We start from the raw sequence: 18,016 nt of genomic DNA, 5'->3' as shown, positions 1-18,016 counted from the left end.
TAATTGTAAACACCTCCTCTACCTCGCTCTTCCTCCTCTCTTTGTTTAAGTCAGAAGGGCCACACCTTCTGTCCTTCCCGTCCTGGCTCAGACCTTTTGTTTTCTTTGTCCATATTCAAAGTGAGTTTTCATCCCCCGACCACTGTGTGATATCCGTCACCTTACGATGACGTATAGACAACTCAGCCAATCAAATCCACATCCTTGCTTTGGGCAGATATAAGGAGAATCCGGCGAGCTCATGTTTACTTCTTCTGTTGGAACCACTCTGTGTTTTACTTTGAGGTCCGTTTGCAATCGTATTGTTTTCTTAATAAATCTGACTGAACCTATTTTTGAGCGAACCTGGGCTTTGGCAAATACTTTCATTTTTATCAACTACATATGCCAGAAGTCCTCAACTGGCATTGTGGACCAATAGTCCTGATGGTGGCGCTACAGCAACCGCCTAAAGTTGAACACTTTCAAATCTTCAAATCATAACAAATCAGCCGCACTTTGCAACCACCCACCAAAATGTAGGCCCAAGTGAGCAGAAACTATTATGCTTTGAGCTTGCAGGCACCTTGTGGGTTAAGGCCAGGGAAATGCAGAATAAAAATGTTAACGCATACTCCAGCCAATTGTGCTGTGATGATTTTTAACAATATTTTTCTAGCTGCTGCTGTTTCTTCATCTTGTTTGCATCTCTTCATCTGATCCAGTCAGTCTGCTTACATCTCGATCAGTCCCAACTGTGTTCAATCCAATCAAGTCAATCAGTGAATCCATGTTCAGTCCAGAGTCCCACAACGTATTCCCATCACAGTATGTAGGCCTACTAATATGTCCATGCGGGATTCATATGGTGGAAATACAGTTTATAGATGTGACATTTATACTTTTTTAGGTTATACTGCCAGCTTCTCACTTGGCTGAACGAGAAAATGACCTTCCCTTGGTGTCTATGGTTGTGAGTTGCTAATGTCTACTGAGGCATTGTATTGTTTGAATTTCAGACACATGATTTTTAAGATTTTTAAATAATATTTTAAAAAGTCCTCTTCCTCCTCAAAACGCCCGTCTCCGACCCAGTGCTGCGCAGCAGCTGGAATATATCTTGTATCCATCCTCCTCAAACTTGATTTCACTTCCTTACTCTGTTTGGTGTAATGATGTGGTGCACTAATATGTTTCATATAGTATAGATGAACCGTCTTTCCCCTCTTCCCTCCCTCCCTCCCTCCTCCCTCCCTCCTCCCTCCCTCCCTCCCTCCCCTCCCCTCCTCCCTCCCTCCTTCCCTGACCTCCTCCCTCCCTCCTTCCCTGACCTCCTCCCTCCCTCCCTGACCTCCTCCCTCCCTCCCTGACCTCCTCCCTCCCTCCCTCCTTCCCTGACCTCCTCCCTCCCTCCCTCCCTGACCTCCTCCCTCCCTCCTTCCCTGACCTCCTCCCTCCCTCCCTCCCTGACCTCCTCCCTCCCTCCTTCCCTGACCTCCTCCCTCCCTCCCTCCTTCCCTGACCTCCTCCCTCCCTCCTTCCCTGACCTCCTCCCTCCCTCCCTCCCTGACCTCCTCCCTCCCTCCTTCCCTGACCTCCTCCCTCCCTCCTTCCCTGACCCCCCTCCCTCCCTGACCTCCTCCCTCCCTCCTTCCCTGACCTCCTCCCTCCCTCCCTCCCTGACCTCCTCCCTCCCTCCCTCCCTGACCTCCTCCCTCCCTCCTTCCCTGACCTCCTCCCTCTCTCCTTCCCTGACCTCCTCCCTCCCTGACCTCCTCCCTCCCTCCTTCCCTGACCTCCTCCCTCCCTCCTTCCCTGACCTCCTCCCTCCCTCCCTGACCTCCTCCCTCCCTCCCTCCCTGACCTCCTCCCTCCCTCCCTCCCTCCCTGACCTCCTCCCTCCCTCCCTCCCTGACCTCCTCCCTCCCTCCTTCCCTGACCTCCTCCCTCCCTCCTTCCCTGACCTCCTCCCTCCCTCCCTCCCTCCCTGACCTCCTCCCTCCCTCCTTCCCTGACCTCCTCCCTCCCTCCTTCCCTGACCTCCTCCCTCCCTCCCTCCCTGACCTCCTCCCTCCCTCCCTCCTTCCCTGACCTCCTCCCTCCCTCCCTGACCTCCTCCCTCCCTCCTTCCCTGACCTCCTCCCTCCCTCCCTCCCTGACCTCCTCCCTCCCTCCTTCCCTGACCTCCTCCCTCCCTCCCTGACCTCCTCCCTCCCTCCCTCCCTCCCTCCCTGACCTCCTCCCTCCCTCCCTCCCTGTCCTCCTCCCTCCCTCCTTCCCTGACCTCCTCCCTCCCTCCCTCCTTCCCTGACCTCCTCCCTCCCTCCCTCCCTGACCTCCTCCCTCCCTCCTTCCCTGACCTCCTCCCTCCCTCCTTCCCTGACCTCCTCCCTCCCTCCCTCCCTCCCTGACCTCCTCCCTCCCTCCTACCCTGACCTCCTCCCTCCCTCCCGCCCGCCCTGACCTCCTCCCTCCCTCCCTCCCTCCCTCCCTGACCTCCTCCCTCCCTCCCTCCCTCCCTGACCTCCTCCCTCCCTCCCTCCCTGACCTCCTCCCTCCCTCCTTCCCTGACCTCCTCCCTCCCTCCTTCCCTGACCTCCTCCCTCCCTCCCTCCCTCCCTGACCTCCTCCCTCCCTCCTTCCCTGACCTCCTCCCTCCCTCCTTCCCTGACCTCCTCCCTCCCTCCTTCCCTGTCCTCCTCCCTCCCTCCCTCCCTGACCTCCTCCCTCCCTCCTTCCCTGACCTCCTCCCTCCCTCCCTCCCTGACCTCCTCCCTCCCTCCCTGACCTCCTCCCTCCCTCCCTCCCTCCTTCCCTGACCTCCTCCCTCCCTCCTTCCCTGACCTCCTCCCTCCCTCCCTGACCTCCTCCCTCCCTCCTTCCCTGACCTCCTCCCTCCCTCCCTGACCTCCTCCCTCCCTCCCTCCCTCCCTCCCTGACCTCCTCCCTCCCTCCCTCCCTGTCCTCCTCCCTCCCTCCTTCCCTGACCTCCTCCCTCCCTCCCTCCTTCCCTGACCTCCTCCCTCCCTCCCTCCCTGACCTCCTCCCTCCCTCCTTCCCTGACCTCCTCCCTCCCTCCTTCCCTGTCCTCCTCCACCACCGCCCTGACCTCCTCCCTCCCTCCCTCCTACCCTGACCTCCTCCCTCCCTCCCGCCCGCCCTGACCTCCTCCCTCCCTCCTTCCCTGACCTCCTCCCTCCCTCCTTCCCTGTCCTCCTCCCTCCCTCCCTCCCTGACCTCCTCCCTCCCTCCTTCCCTGACCTCCTCCCTCCCTCCGCCCGCCCTGACCTCCTCCACCACCGCCCTGACCTCCTCCCTCCCTCCCTCCTTCCTGACCTCCTCCCTCCCTCCCGCCCGCCCTGACCTCCTCCCTCCCTCCCTCCCTCCCTCCCTGACCTCCTCCCTCCCTCCCTCCCTCCCTGACCTCCTCCCTCCCTCCCTCCCTGACCTCCTCCCTCCCTCCTTCCCTGACCTCCTCCCTCCCTCCTTCCCTGACCTCCTCCCTCCCTCCCTCCCTCCCTGACCTCCTCCCTCCCTCCTTCCCTGACCTCCTCCCTCCCTCCTTCCCTGTCCTCCTCCCTCCCTCCCTCCCTGACCTCCTCCCTCCCTCCTTCCCTGACCTCCTCCCTCCCTCCCGCCCGCCCTGACCTCCTCCACCACCGCCCTGACCTCCTCCCTCCCTCCCTCCTTCCCTGACCTCCTCCCTCCCTCCCGCCCTGACCTCCTCCCTCCCTCCCTCCCTGACCTCCTCCCTCCCTCCTTCCCTGACCTCCTCCACCACCGCCCTGACCTCCTCCCTCCCTCCCTCCCTCCCTGACCTCCTCCCTCCCTCCCTCCCTCCCTGTCCTCCTCCCTCCCTCCTTCCCTGACCTCCTCCCTCCCTCCCTCCCTGACCTCCTCCTCCCTCCTTCCCTGACCTCCTCCCTCCCTCCTTCCCTGACCTCCTCCCTCCCTCCCTCCCTGACCTCCTCCCTCCCTCCTTCCCTGACCTCCTCCCTCCCTCCCTCCCTGACCTCCTCCCTCCCTCCTTCCCTGACCTCCTCCCTCCCTCCCTCCCTGACCTCCTCCCTCCCTCCTTCCCTGACCTCCTCCCTCCCTCCTTCCCTGACCTCCTCCCTCCCTCCCTGACCTCCTCCCTCCCTCCCTCCCTGACCTCCTCCCTCCCTCCTTCCCTGACCTCCTCCCTCCCTCCTTCCCTGACCTCCTCCCTCCCTCCCTCCCTGACCTCCTCCACCACCGCCCTGACCTCCTCCCTCCCTCCTTCCCTGACCTCCTCCCTCCCTCCTCCCTGACCTCCTCCCTCCCGCCCTGACCTCCTCCCTCCCTCCTTCCCTGACCTCCTCCCTCCCTCCCTCCCTCCCTGACCTCCTCCCTCCTCCTAGCCCCTCCACAGGCAGGCAGGTGAACCAAGTGTGGCAAACAACATCCGCTGCCAACCAGAACCCCCCTCCACCCCCCCTCATCCACTCCTCCCTCCCTCCACTCCTCCCTCGGCCCTCCCTCCACTCCTCCCTCCCTCCACTCCTCCCTCGGCCCCTCCCTCCACTCCTCCCTCCCTGTGCTAGTTCCCGCTGAGTGTGGGGGAACAGAGGAGGAAGAGACCCCCCCCCCCCCCCTCTCTCTCTCTCTCTCCACATGTTATTTTTAGCCTGCAGACTCTTTGGGGGCCGGCGCCTTGGCTTTTAGAAGCGCACAGCTCTGAATGCATTAATATGTGATGCATCTCTCTCCGACACACTCTCCTCCTCTCTACTCTCTCGCTCTCTCTTTCTCTCCCCTTTATCTCCTCCTCTCTACTCTCTCGCTCTCTCTTTCTCTACCCTTTATCGCCATGTCTTTCAAACCCCCCTTACTTTCTATGAGACACGGCAGCCACCGCCAGTAGCCTACCTTGTGAAAAATAAGCTGAAAGAAAATGAATATAAAGAGGTCAAACCTAGCGGCAGCTTTGTGTAGCCTTATTTATTGACGGCCGTTTCATTTCCATGCTGCCACAAAACAGTCTGACGAAACAGCGATTGATCCTGTCGAGATTGAGAGGATAAATCGCAAATTCCATCTAACTGTGATGCAACAGCATGCAAGCCAACAGCCGTGACAGCCTGAGAGATTAATGCTACTAGGCTACTTGCTACTACTGCCTGTCGGATCTGTAAAATACCCGATCCGACTCGGGTCTGTCCTACTCCTGCTCTCGGACAAAATCGGGTCCGATATACATATATTTTTTTAAAAGATCGGATTTAGTCGGATCTCGGAACGAATGTCTCGGGTCCATCTCGGTTTCGGGTCCACATTTTAGACCCGAGAAGACCTCTGCCTCCCACAGCTCCACTCACAACCCCAGAACCCCATCATATGATAGTCACCCAGCACACCAGCCTAAAGAATGCACTCACACAATGTCTCAAATACAGGCAAAGTCAAATGTTCACTCGGTTAAGGTCTCATATCTCAGGAGGAAGATCCAGGATTGTGGAAACCTAAGTGAGCCTGCCAGCTAATAGTGTGTCGTCATCTCTCGAGTTAGGCCGGTGTGTCATCATCTCTCGAGTTAGGCCGGTGTGTCATCATCTCTCGAGTTAGGCCGGACTGCCTGACCGCTCTGAGATCCCAGACAACCCTGGGAGTGGAGCAGACCCTCGGACTGTGGGCTGAGGGCTCGTCCAGAACCTCAGAGGAAATTCAGATGACAAAAATAAACTGTGTGTTTGGCAGTTATCAAGGTTTGTAAGAGGGTGTTGACGTTGACTCACACACAGGGACATTCAAATGAAGGAGTGGTGGTTTCTCACTACTACGTGTGAGACCACATCAAGAGATGAAGCCTCAAGCATCACAAACTGACCGTCGTCATAGTGACAGCACCCCGGCGTTGACTGAACAGTAAAGCCCTTTTTACACTGGTCAAAAAACCCACTAACACCACTTACATCTGGCTTTTGTCTTCAGTGGGAAAGGTTAGAGTTCAATCCCAGGGTGAAGCTCATGGGTATTTATCAGCTCCAGCTCTGATCAGCAGTGATGGAAACACGCCACCCGGGTAAACCCATAATTTGGGTGTAAAAACGGTATCTGCAAAGACCTTGAGGGAGATGAAAAAACAACACATTGAAAACCTAACAGTTGTTCCGTTTCTGTACAACAAACAAACAACTGTAAATGCAAATTGGTTTTGTCTGGAAATCCATCTCCACACCAGTCTGGACTCCGCCCACTAGGGAGAGAGAGACACGCGTTGACCGGCCTAAAACCGAGTGTGAATTAATCTGCCGTTTCAGAGCGGACAATGTGCCACAGAGCGCTTGTTAATCGGCTCCCGAGGAAAGCTGGAAAGCGTCTGGGGACCTGACTTTCACACGTCATCGATCAATCAATCAATCAATCAACGTCATCACCTCCCGCCCCCTAAAAACCTGCCAGCGTCCACGAATGGAATGAAAAAATGCTGCCGTTCTGTTTCTTCCTGGTGAAACCATTTTACGATGTGCCGTCAGAGTCGTGTGAATGCTTCATTACAGTATGAAGGAAATGGTCAATTGAGGGGCCACTCATATATGTGGTCTAGATGCTTTACTATCAATAAACATTCAACTAACTATCCACTAACCCTAATCTAACCTGGCGGACGTTGAGCGTTTGCAGACTATGTATAGGGTGCCTCAGAATAAAGTGTGATCACAAAAACACTAAACTAAACTAACACCAGGAAGTGCGCTCACCTCTGCCTGCGATCGGGTTACAGTACAGAATCAACAGGTCTCCAAGGTCAGCGAGCATCTGTCAGATCACCCAGGCAGTTCCTACAGATCCGGAGCCCTTTTCCACAGGCCGTGTTTATCTAGAGGTAATGTTTGACTGGCCGAACGCTGCCGTGGATATCACTGATTCCGTACAGAGGTGCGTAGGGAAGCACTCAGGTAGCCTAGATTGTCTCTGGTTCGTAGCGGTCACAGCAAAAGGCTAAAGTGTGAAGACAGTTGAAGTGGTGAATTAAATGAACACAAAATAAGGTATTTTGGTTTTGATAAGCTGATGAAAATGGGTGTGCGCGCGTACGACGGAGAGAACATGCTGTACTGAGCACTGTTTGCTAAGCTGGGCATTTGTTCTTGACATGGAACCACTTTATATGAGTGTGTGCACATGTGCCTGTGTTTGTTTTAGTGTGTGTTTGTGTGCGTGTGTGTGTGTGTGTGTTCGTTTGAAGATGTAGAGAGAATGAGAGGCAGAAGAGATGTGTTTGCCCGAGACAAAGTATTAACTACCATAAAACACAAACTTACACACACACACACACACTCACAACACACACGCACACAAACACACTCACAACACACACGCACACACACCAGGGAGGAGGAGGAAGGAAACTCGATATCGGTGGAGGAGCTAGCTTCCCCCATCAGAGCAGGAAGTGGACAGGAAGTGGGTCGTAGAAAACACAATTACAGCTCCATCCAGCCCGCCCAATAGCAGGCCCTCGTTGAGCCCAGCACCTACTGCCACTCGCAAGGAAGTGAGGGCCAAACGCGGGCTGCAGGGGTCAACTGAATTCATATTTCTCATTCCGCACAGGTCCTGCTGCCGGAGGGCTGGCCAGAGTTACCCTCCCCACTCTGGCCCTAGGATGAGACCCTAGGATGAGACCCTAGGATGAGACCCTAGGATGAGACCCTAGGAGGAGACCCTAGGATGAGACCCTAGGATGAGACCCTAAGATGAGACCCTAGGATATATGACCCTAGGATGAGACCCTAGGATGAGACCCTAGGATGAGACCCTAGGATGAGACCCTAGGATGAGACCCTAGGATAGAGATATGACCCTAGGATGAGACCCTAGGATGAGACCCTAGGATAGAGATATGACCCTAGGATGAGACCCTAGGATAGAGATATGACCCTAGGATGAGACCCTAGGATGAGACCCTAGGATAGAGATATGACCCTAGGATGAGACCCTAGGATGAGACCCTAGGATGAGACCCTAGGATGAGACCCTAGGATAGAGATATGACCCTAGGATGAGACCCTAGGATGAGACCCTAGGATAGAGATATGACCCTAGGATGAGACCCTAGGATGAGACCCTAGGATAGAGATATGACCCTAGGATAGAGATATGACCCTAGGATGAGACCCTAGGATGAGACCCTAGGATAGAGATATGACCCTAGGATAGAGATATGACCCTAGGATAGAGATATGACCCTAGGATGAGACCCTAGGATGAGACCCTAGGATGAGACCCTAGGATGAGACCCTAGGATAGAGATATTAGACATTCAGGCCACTCAGCCTGCAGGGAACAAACCAGCCAAGGATGACAGTTTTCGTGCAACGAGCGTCGATGCAAGGCGAGGCGTGCATGCGTTTGATTGTCCTTATAACGGCCTTGACTTTTCTGTGAGCGCAGAATGAAGCCTACAGCAGCAAACGTGGCTCTCGAGGGCCTCCAGCGCGGATGCTTAACGAGGACCTGCTCTGCTCAGACACATCCCCTAACCGCAGCCCTGTCCTCCTCACTCGCGCCTCGCCTGCCGAATCGGCACTTCCTCACACAGAGATGGATGAGGCATGTGGCGTGAAAGTTGCAGAGTTAGATTTTTCCCCGAGATGGAAGCTCTTTTTTGTTTTATAGTGCTGGCGGTGGAACGCCTGGGCCAGGGGGGTCTGCAGCAAGGTTATTATAGTTTACGAAAACTAACTAAAAAACGAACTAGGTGTCGATGAACGGAAATAAAAAATAAAAAATAGACTTTACCAAAAAACGATAACTAACTAAAACTGTATTGTGTGTTTACAAAACTAACTAAAATAAACTACAATTATTGAGAAAATGTCTTTAGTTTTTGTCTTTTTCATTTCATACATAAGCCTAGTATTTTGGGTGGATATGAAATCTATCCTCCATGTTCTTTAGCTGTGTCCCTGCGCAGAAGTAACCTGACGTGCGCCAGATGGTTTGTTTCACACGGAGTGAAACAACGTGAGCTCAGGAGATCAGGATGGTCTCACGAGGCTAGCGCAGAAGAATAAAAAACTAAAACTAATACCGAAACTAATAAAAACTAAACTAAAACTAAGCATTTTCAAAAAACTAAAAACTAAACTAAACTAGCAAACCTGCTTTAAAACTAATCAAAACTAAACTGAAATTGAAAACAAAAAGTTAAAACGACATAAAAATAAAAACTAATGAAAAAAGAAAAACTATTATAACTGTGGTCTGCGGGGGGTCTGTGGACCGCGGGGGATCTACTCGCTGGGCATTGCCCAACCCAAATGTCACGGTGTCCCCAACCACTGGATAATGTCCTATTCATGTAAAATTGAACTTTTTCCAGTGACCTCAGCAGTGACCTCAGCAGTGACCTCAGCAGCAGGGCAGCCGTCTCCCCCATTAACCCTGCAAATATCATTAGGCGAAAAAGCCTAGAACTGGACTTCAAACTTAACGAGTCGTCCAATCCAAACTCTCCATAAGATGCTTAAAGGACGAGTTTGGTATTTAGCATCATAAGTCTTGTTATAAAGTTATTTGCGATCATATACAACGGTCCATATCAACATTTTGACAGACTGTGCACTCTTGAGATATTAGTGCTCATTGCTCATGTCACAACTAAGTACACAATGGATCTCAATGGGCAGAGATCCATTGTGCATATTGTGTGCTTACTGTAGGTGTGACATGAGCAATGAGCACTAATATCTCAAGAGACACAATTCATCAAAAGTTTCATATCTTGTAAATAACCTGGAACTCTAAACTCTGTGTGAAAAGTAGAAGGGCCCCTGAGAATTTTATTTCAATTCTGGGAAATCCAGAAAATCCCATAAAGATGCAAAGTGCGCCCTTCAGTTTCTGGTTTGCGTCGTGGCAACGTGAAGCAGACGCAGCTAAATGTCTGACCGTTTGCAGCTAAATCCCAGGATTCAGTGTACAGTAGCAGATACAGTATTACAGTACAGTAGTACTCCAGAGCACCCAGGAGCCACGCAGAACTGGGCTTCAGAAAACCAGCACTTCTCAGATCCTGTAGTGCATCCCTCCGACTCCCCACCTAACGGCATGACTCACTTCATCACGATTGGACACATATATGACCTATACTCCATCTCTGATCTGTCCAACGTGATCAAACTTCCTAAATATGAGTCATCATCTGATCTACAGTGTGTTGTGAAACATAACGACTATATCTGATGATAATTGTATCCACAATGCACCTGAGCTCGATACTAACCTATGAGGGACGCTAGGAACGAACCCCAACCACTCGCTGAGTCGGGAGAAAATAAACGTACCGAATGTCCGAGTACTACTGCCCACGTCCTCTCTCCCTCCTTGACATACAGGTCATGCACATACCAGTTCCAGCTCTGACAGAGTTCACAGCTGCTGGGTAGTGTGTGGTGCATGTGTGTGTGTTGTCAGTATGTGTGGCAGAGTTTGAGTAAACAGTTGAACGATCTCCCGTGTCAAACTGGATTGTTGCTAGCTTTACAGGTATAAACATAATAGCACGCACAGCAGAACACCAAACATTTTATGTTTATTAATGTAAATACACATGTTGACTGGTAATGCATGCATTCTTTGCACCGGAAATACGTTTTGTGGGATCAGCTGTCAAACGTGGGTGTACTGGGCACAAAAAAACTATCAAAACTCAAAAGGTTCGAAAGGTTCAGCGCCATTACATGTATCAACTTGAAGGAATCGAATCTTTGAAAAGAGTCGGACTGCCCATCACTATCACTGAGTCTCATTCAGGCCAAAATGACACCCCTGCTCTAAGATCATGACATAACCACATGACTGACTCTGTCACGGTTGGGAAACATGTTGACCTAGCCATACTCTCTGACCTATCCAACAGATTTCTGGGCCTCAAAGGACATTTATTCACCACATGGCAATTACACACCAACACACACGTGAGTGAGTGGCGACACGACAGTCAGCTGATCTATGTTGTGAATATAACGACTATAACTGATGAGAATCGTACTGTACCCACAATGCACCTAACCCCGATACTAACCTGTAATAATACTAACATTAGAAAACACTAAACACCTCAAGCTCTGAACTCTATTATTATTATTATTCTAGTATGTGACATGTCTGTCTGTCCGTCCATCCATCCGTGTGTGTGTGTGTGTGTGTCCGTCCATCCGTGTGTGTGTGTGTGTCTGTCCGTCCATCCATGTGTGTGTGTGTGTCTGTGTGTCCATCCGTGTGTGTGTGTGTGTGTGTGTCCGTCCATCCGTGTGTGTGTGTGTGTGTGTGTGTGTCCGTCCATCCGTGTGTGTGTGTGTGTGTGTCTGTCCGTCCATCCGTGTGTGTGTGTGTGTGTGTGTCCGTCCATCCGTGTGTGTGTGTGTGTGTGTCTGTCCGTCCATCCGTGTGTGTGTGAGTGTCCGTCCATCCGTGTGTGTGTGTATGTGTGTGTGCGTGTGTGTGTGTGTGTGTCTGTCCGTCCATCCGTGTGTGTGTGTGTCTGTCCGTCCATCCGTGTGTGTCCGTCCATCCGTGTGTGTGTGTGTGTGTGTCCGTCCATCCGTGTGTGTGTGTGTGTATATGTGTGTGTGCGTGTGTGTGCATGTCCCCTTTCATAGCATGAGATTTAGACCAGTTAGGAGTAGCCTATACTGTTGCACACCAGCAGAGGGCAATAGAGAGTGCTTATAAGCCTGCACTGCTTACTTCACCACCTGGGTGTGATCTTCATGTACTTGGCAATGGGAAAATGAAGTGAATTGTGGTGTGTGACGGCCTTTGCACAGATTGTTAGGTCGTGTAAAATGGAGTCAGATAATCGAGATTGTAACACGTTTTGGTAATATTAATACTAAGGGGCCTTGTTTTGGTTTTATCACCAATATGAAGACCCATACACATGCACACACTGAACGCAGCGATGGCCAGGATGAGAGTACTCACTGAACGCAGCGATGGCCAGGATGATGGTACTCACTGAACGCAGCGAGGGCCAGGATGAGAGTACTCACTGAACGCAGCGAGGGCCAGGATGAGAGTACTCACTGAACGCAGCGAGGGCCAGGATGAGAGTACTCACTGAACGCAGCGATGGCCAGGATGATGGTACTCACTGAACGCAGCGATGGCCAGGATGATGGTACTCACTGAACGCAGCGATGGCCAGGATGATGGTACTCACTGAACGCAGCGATGGCCAGGATGAGAGTACTCACTGAACGCAGCGATGGCCAGGATGAGAGTACTCACTGAACGCAGCGATGGCCAGGATGAGAGTACTCACTGAACGCAGCGAGGGCCAGGATGAGAGTACTCACTGAACGCAGCGATGGCCAGGATGATGGTACTCACTGAACGCAGCGAGGGCAAGGATGAGAGTACTCACTGAACGCAGCGAGGGCCAGGATGAGAGTACTCACTGAACGCAGCGATGGCCAGGATGATGGTACTCACTGAACGCAGCGAGGGCCAGGATGAGAGTACTCACTGAACGCAGCGATGGCCAGGATGATGGTGATCACGATGGACACCCAGGACACGTACAGAGCCTTCTTGCGGTAGCTCTGGGCCTCATGGGGTTTCAGTCGCATACTGCTCTCCAGAAGACCTGCAAACCAGCACGGAGCCAATCAGAACACAGTCCTGAACACAACAACACAGAGCCAATCAGAACACAGACCACTACTGAGACAGACCTGAACACAACAACACAGAGCCAATCAGAACACAGAGCAATACTGAGACAGACCTGAACACAACAACACAGAGCCAATCAGAACACAGAGCAATACTGAGACAGTCCTGAACACAACAACACAGAGCCAATCAGAACACAGTCCTGAACACAACAACACAGAGCCAATCAGAACACAGACCAATACTGAGACAGACCTGAACACAACAACACAGAGCCAATCAGAACACAGTCCTGAACACAACAACACAGAGCCAATCAGAACACAGTCCTGAACACAACAACACAGAACCAGTAGAACCAGGAGCAGGGGGCTGGCAGATAGCTCAGCTGGTAGAACCAGGATCAGGGGGGGGGGGCAGATAGCTCAGCTGGTAGAACCAGGAGCAGGGGGGGGGCAGATAGCTCAGCTGGTAGAACCAGGAGCAGGGGGGGCAGATAGCTCAGCTGGTAGAACCAGGAGCAGGGGGGCAGATAGCTCAGCTGGTAGAACCAGGAGCAGGGGGGGCAGATGGCTCAGCTGGTAGAACCAGGAGCAGGGGGGGCAGATAGCTCAGCTGGTAGAACCAGGAGCAGGGGGGGCAGATAGCTCAGCTGGTAGAACCAGGAGCAGGGGGGGCAGATAGCTCAGCTGGTAGAACCAGGAGCAGGGGGGGCAGATAGCTCAGCTGGTAGAACCAGGAGCAGGGGGGGGGGGGCAGATAGCTCAGCTGGTAGAACCAGGAGCAGGGGGGGCAGATAGCTCAGCTGGTAGAACCAGGAGCAGGGGGGGCAGATAGCTCAGCTGGTAGAACCAGGAGCAGGGGGGGGGCAGATAGCTCAGCTGGTAGAACCAGGAGCAGGGGGGCAGATAGCTCAGCTGGTAGAACCAGGAGCAGGGGGGGCAGATAGCTCAGCTGGTAGAACCAGGAGCAGGGGGGCAGATAGCTCAGCTGGTAGAACCAGGAGCAGGGGGGGCAGATGGCTCAGCTGGTAGAACCAGGAGCAGGGGGGGCAGATAGCTCAGCTGGTAGAACCAGGAGCAGGGGGGGCAGATAGCTCAGCTGGTAGAACCAGGAGCAGGGGGGGCAGATAGCTCAGCTGGTAGAACCAGGAGCAGGGGGGGGGGGCAGATAGCTCAGCTGGTAGAACCAGGAGCAGGGGGGGCAGATAGCTCAGCTGGTAGAACCAGGAGCAGGGGGGGCAGATAGCTCAGCTGGTAGAACCAGGAGCAGGGGGGGGCAGATAGCTCACTGGTAGAACCAGGAGCAGGGGGGCAGATAGCTCAGCTGGTAGAACCAGGAGCAGGGGGGCAGATAGCTCAGCTGGTAGAACCAGGAGCAGGGGGGCGGATAGCTCAGCTGGTAGAACCAGGAGCAGGGGGGGGCAGATAGCTCAGCTGGTAGAACCAGGAGCAGGGGGGGGGCAGATAGCTCAGCTGGTAGAACCAGGATCAGGGGGGGGGGGCAGATAGCTCAGCTGGTAGAACCAGGAGCAGGGGGGGGGCAGATAGCTCAGCTGGTAGAACCAGGAGCAGGGGGGGCAGATAGCTCAGCTGGTAGAACCAGGAGCAGGGGGGGCAGATGGCTCAGCTGGTAGAACCAGGAGCAGGGGGGGCAGATAGCTCAGCTGGTAGAACCAGGAGCAGGGGGGGCAGATAGCTCAGCTGGTAGAACCAGGAGCAGGGGGGGCAGATAGCTCAGCTGGTAGAACCAGGAGCAGGGGGGGCAGATAGCTCAGCTGGTAGAACCAGGAGCAGGGGGGGGGGGGCAGATAGCTCAGCTGGTAGAACCAGGAGCAGGGGGGGCAGATAGCTCAGCTGGTAGAACCAGGAGCAGGGGGGGCAGATAGCTCAGCTGGTAGAACCAGGAGCAGGGGGGGGCAGATAGCTCACTGGTAGAACCAGGAGCAGGGGGGCAGATAGCTCAGCTGGTAGAACCAGGAGCAGGGGGGCAGATAGCTCAGCTGGTAGAACCAGGAGCAGGGGGGCGGATAGCTCAGCTGGTAGAACCAGGAGCAGGGGGGGGCAGATAGCTCAGCTGGTAGAACCAGGAGCAGGGGGGCAGATAGCTCAGCTGGTAGAACCAGGAGCAGGGGGGGGGCAGATAGCTCAGCTGGTAGAACCAGGAGCAGGGGGGGGCAGATAGCTCAGCTGGTAGAACCAGGAGCAGGGGGGGGCAGATAGCTCAGCTGGTAGAACCAGGAGCAGGGGGGGCAGATAGCTCAGCTGGTAGAACCAGGAGCAGGGGGGGCAGATAGCTTAGCTGGTAGAGATGATACTCTAGAACTCAGAGTCAGGTTCGAGCCCCACACTGGGCACAACTAAGCACTTCAATTTACATGATAGTCAGCATCATGGTCATGATTAAAATGCCAGACGTATTTATTTACAGTATTTGTTATTTATACCCCTTACTGCCCCTGGAAATACCCTCATTCTAACATTGACTCAACTCTGAGCCTGCAACTCTGACTCCTATTTTCTCTCTTAGATGCTACAATATCTCGAAGATTTTCAGCATAAATGTGTGATGCCAAACTGATCAGCTCCACATCGAAACCAAGATGTTTTCAACCAGTTCATCTGCTTGGCTCAAGATCAGTGCGCCCAGCAAGTGAGTCAAATGATTAAGGATGTTTATGTATGTATTTGTCATACAGGTATCAACCATGTTTGATGAAATGCTAAAACATTCACCGGGGAGGGAGTTATATGCCCACTGCAATACCAGGTCGATCCGTGAGAGGACGGACGGGGCAAGACCTTCTTCCTCTAGGTAGGGGGCGTATCAGATATTAATATCTGTATATCCTGTAGCTACAGCCTACTACACTTGATCTTATCCAAAAGGCCGAGACATAACATTAAATGAGTTGGATTGACGAGATGAGATACAACTTCCAAATTGCCCAGCCTACAGCAGGCCGAGCCACGACAAAAATCCTAACCTGCCACTGTGGTAAAAAAATTAAAATAAAAAATAAAGGCCAAAGGGGGTTTAGCCTAAGATAGTTTTTTTTTATTTTTAGCTGTAGATCATTTTTTGTTTACAAGAGTACATTTCCATGTTTGAGCTGTTCAATAACTATAGTTTCAGGGCTACTAAATAGGCTAAATCTATGCAACACTGTAGGATAGCCTTTCAGATTCACGCAGCTGCCAGTGACGCCCCGAGTGCGTAAAGTTGGACAAAATGTTACTCAACAATCTCCAATCGTATCTCCATACCTTCTCCATCCACGTTGTCGCTGATCTTCATCTCCTGGTCCATTTTGAATTGTTCTCCCTCGCTTCCTTGTCTGCTCTGCTGCTGGTCTGGCTGCTCGCACTGTCCGTTCACCACCGAGGGATCCACCACAGTTGGATCCGGGATCGCGTTGGTGTCTGCGGCTGGCGGGTCTGTCATTTTCCTCGGAGTCACGGTTCCAAATCAGGGTCCGAAAATGTCACACCTAGGCGACAATTATCCTGTCGCTGATCGGGTCTCGCCTGCAAAGTGCGCCTGGGGATCTGAAGTGGTCCTGGGGATCTGAAGTGGTCCTGGGGATCTGAAGTGGTCCTGGGGATCTGAAGTGGTCCTGGGGATCTGAAGTGCGCCTGGGGATCTGAAGTGGTCCTGGGGATCTGAAGTGGTCCTGGGGATCTGAAGTGGTCCTGGGGATCTGAAGTGGTCCTGGGGATCTGAAGGGGTCCTGGGGATCTGAAGTGGTCCTGGGGATCTGAAGTGGTCCTGGGGATCTGAAGTGCGCCTGGGGATCTGAAGTGGTCCTGGGGATCTGAAGTGGTCCTGGGGATCTGAAGTGGTCCTGGGGATCTGAAGCGGTCCTGGGGATCTGAGGCGCAAATATTACGCGCATCAATTGCGAACCTCCATGCTAGACACGAACTCGCGAAGTCGTGTGTGATTGCAAAAAGCAGCCTCTAATTCCAAATGTAGTGTAATGAAAGAAAGCCTCTAATTCCAAATGTAGTGTAATGAAAGAAAGCGTGTGGTCTGGGTGGCGGGGACGCCTGGGTTGATCGCTTCTCGGTGAAGGCGCGTCTCGACTGCAGCCCTGCGCGCATCTGTCTCGGGTGGGAGCCGCCTGGCAACTCCACATGTGGATGGAAACCATTCAAACAAATAGATTCATTGATATGTATCTGTAAATTAGGCAGCATAACAAGTCCAGGTTGTCGGTCAGGCCAGTGATTCAAGTCAATGAGTTTTATAGAGCGGTCTACCGAATAATGATGTCAACGTAGTTGTTTTCTTCAAAGCTACAATAACTGCCTATTGTGTGGAACACAATATACCCACAGCAGACATACATCTAATGGCTTCTTGCTTGAATGCCGCCGACAAATACGTATTTAATGCTTGAATAATCCTAAAGGGAAAACAAAAAACATTCAGCGAGAGCTGTTCTCTTAGATGGGTTTGGTGTTTTTAGCTACTTGACTAAGCACTTCGGTCATTAGGCTACTGTGGAGAAAAATATGGAATTTAAGTGGTTGTTTTTGCTATTTATTTTTTAGCATTCAATACAAATTTGTGGTTTATAGGCCCATAGATAGTAGCCTGTAGAATAATATGCCTTTAATTGTGTTGCAATTGAATCGAATGCATATTACTGTACTGTTAAATGGGTCAGAATGGGTCGTGTCCACTTAGGCTACGTTTATCTCCATCAGAAGGGTAGTCTATAGGTTGGGCTGTCAGCTGGAGCTGGAAATAAGTGGGTCTCATGATACCTATTTTTGTTGTCCTAAAGTTGTATCTTTGGCCTATCCATAGTCTACTACAAAGCCAAACGTTTGAGTCATTGGTCAGAGTTATAGACGGTTTATTCACAAGATATTGTGAATAAACCGAGTCATGCAGTATTTTGCATGTTGATGCCGTTTGTAGTTTGGGCAGGGCACGAAAAGTTACTTTTGGATCTTTGCCTCCATCTAGTGGCCGACCCCAAGTACTGCAGTCCGCCTGCGCCACCAACGATCACACATTGAGAATCCGAAGAGTTTCACATAGCGGTTTGACGCAGGTGGACGGTGCACAGACACACTGTACACACTGTATAAAAATACACGTCGCACTTTGCACACTCACTGTATATACGCTGACCGCACTCCATTTTGTATTGTTTTTATTTTTGCATTCGTATTTTGTAGGCCTGCTCTTTTGCACTGTCCCATCCCTGCACCCTATCCAATGTTGTCTTCATGTCATGCACCATTGGCCGAAACAAATTCCTAGTATGTTGTAAAAGTACATGGCAATAAACATTTTTTGATTCTGTAGGCTACATCGCAACACAATGTGCTTTACAGAGAACAAGGGAGGTGGGCATACGACCCACCCCTACATA

At 52.4% G+C, this 18,016-nt stretch overlaps 1 protein-coding gene across 1 annotated transcript in view; it reads right to left on the bottom strand.

Annotated features, from left to right (window-relative positions):
- The window catches only part of LOC311327394 (transmembrane protein 163a-like), a gene marked incomplete at its 3' end in the record, with an annotated part of 62,035 nt that extends 46,003 nt beyond the window's left edge, over positions 1 to 16,032 (bottom strand). Inside the window, exons 1-2 of the mRNA XM_084460429.1 lie at positions 15,894 to 16,032; positions 12,479 to 12,598 (exon numbers count right to left, since the gene is read on the bottom strand). Coding sequence (XP_084316555.1) covers positions 12,479 to 12,598; positions 15,894 to 15,936 — 163 coding nt within the window. The 5' untranslated portion in view covers positions 15,937 to 16,032. The remainder of the gene's footprint in view (positions 1 to 12,478; positions 12,599 to 15,893) is intronic.
- Positions 16,033 to 18,016: the final 1,984 nt, after the last annotated feature.

This window comes from Borostomias antarcticus, assembly GCF_949987555.1.
Source record: "Borostomias antarcticus genome assembly, chromosome: 32".
Taxonomy (NCBI): domain Eukaryota; kingdom Metazoa; phylum Chordata; class Actinopteri; order Stomiiformes; family Stomiidae; genus Borostomias; species Borostomias antarcticus.
This window is presented reverse-complemented; position numbering and strand designations above follow the sequence as displayed.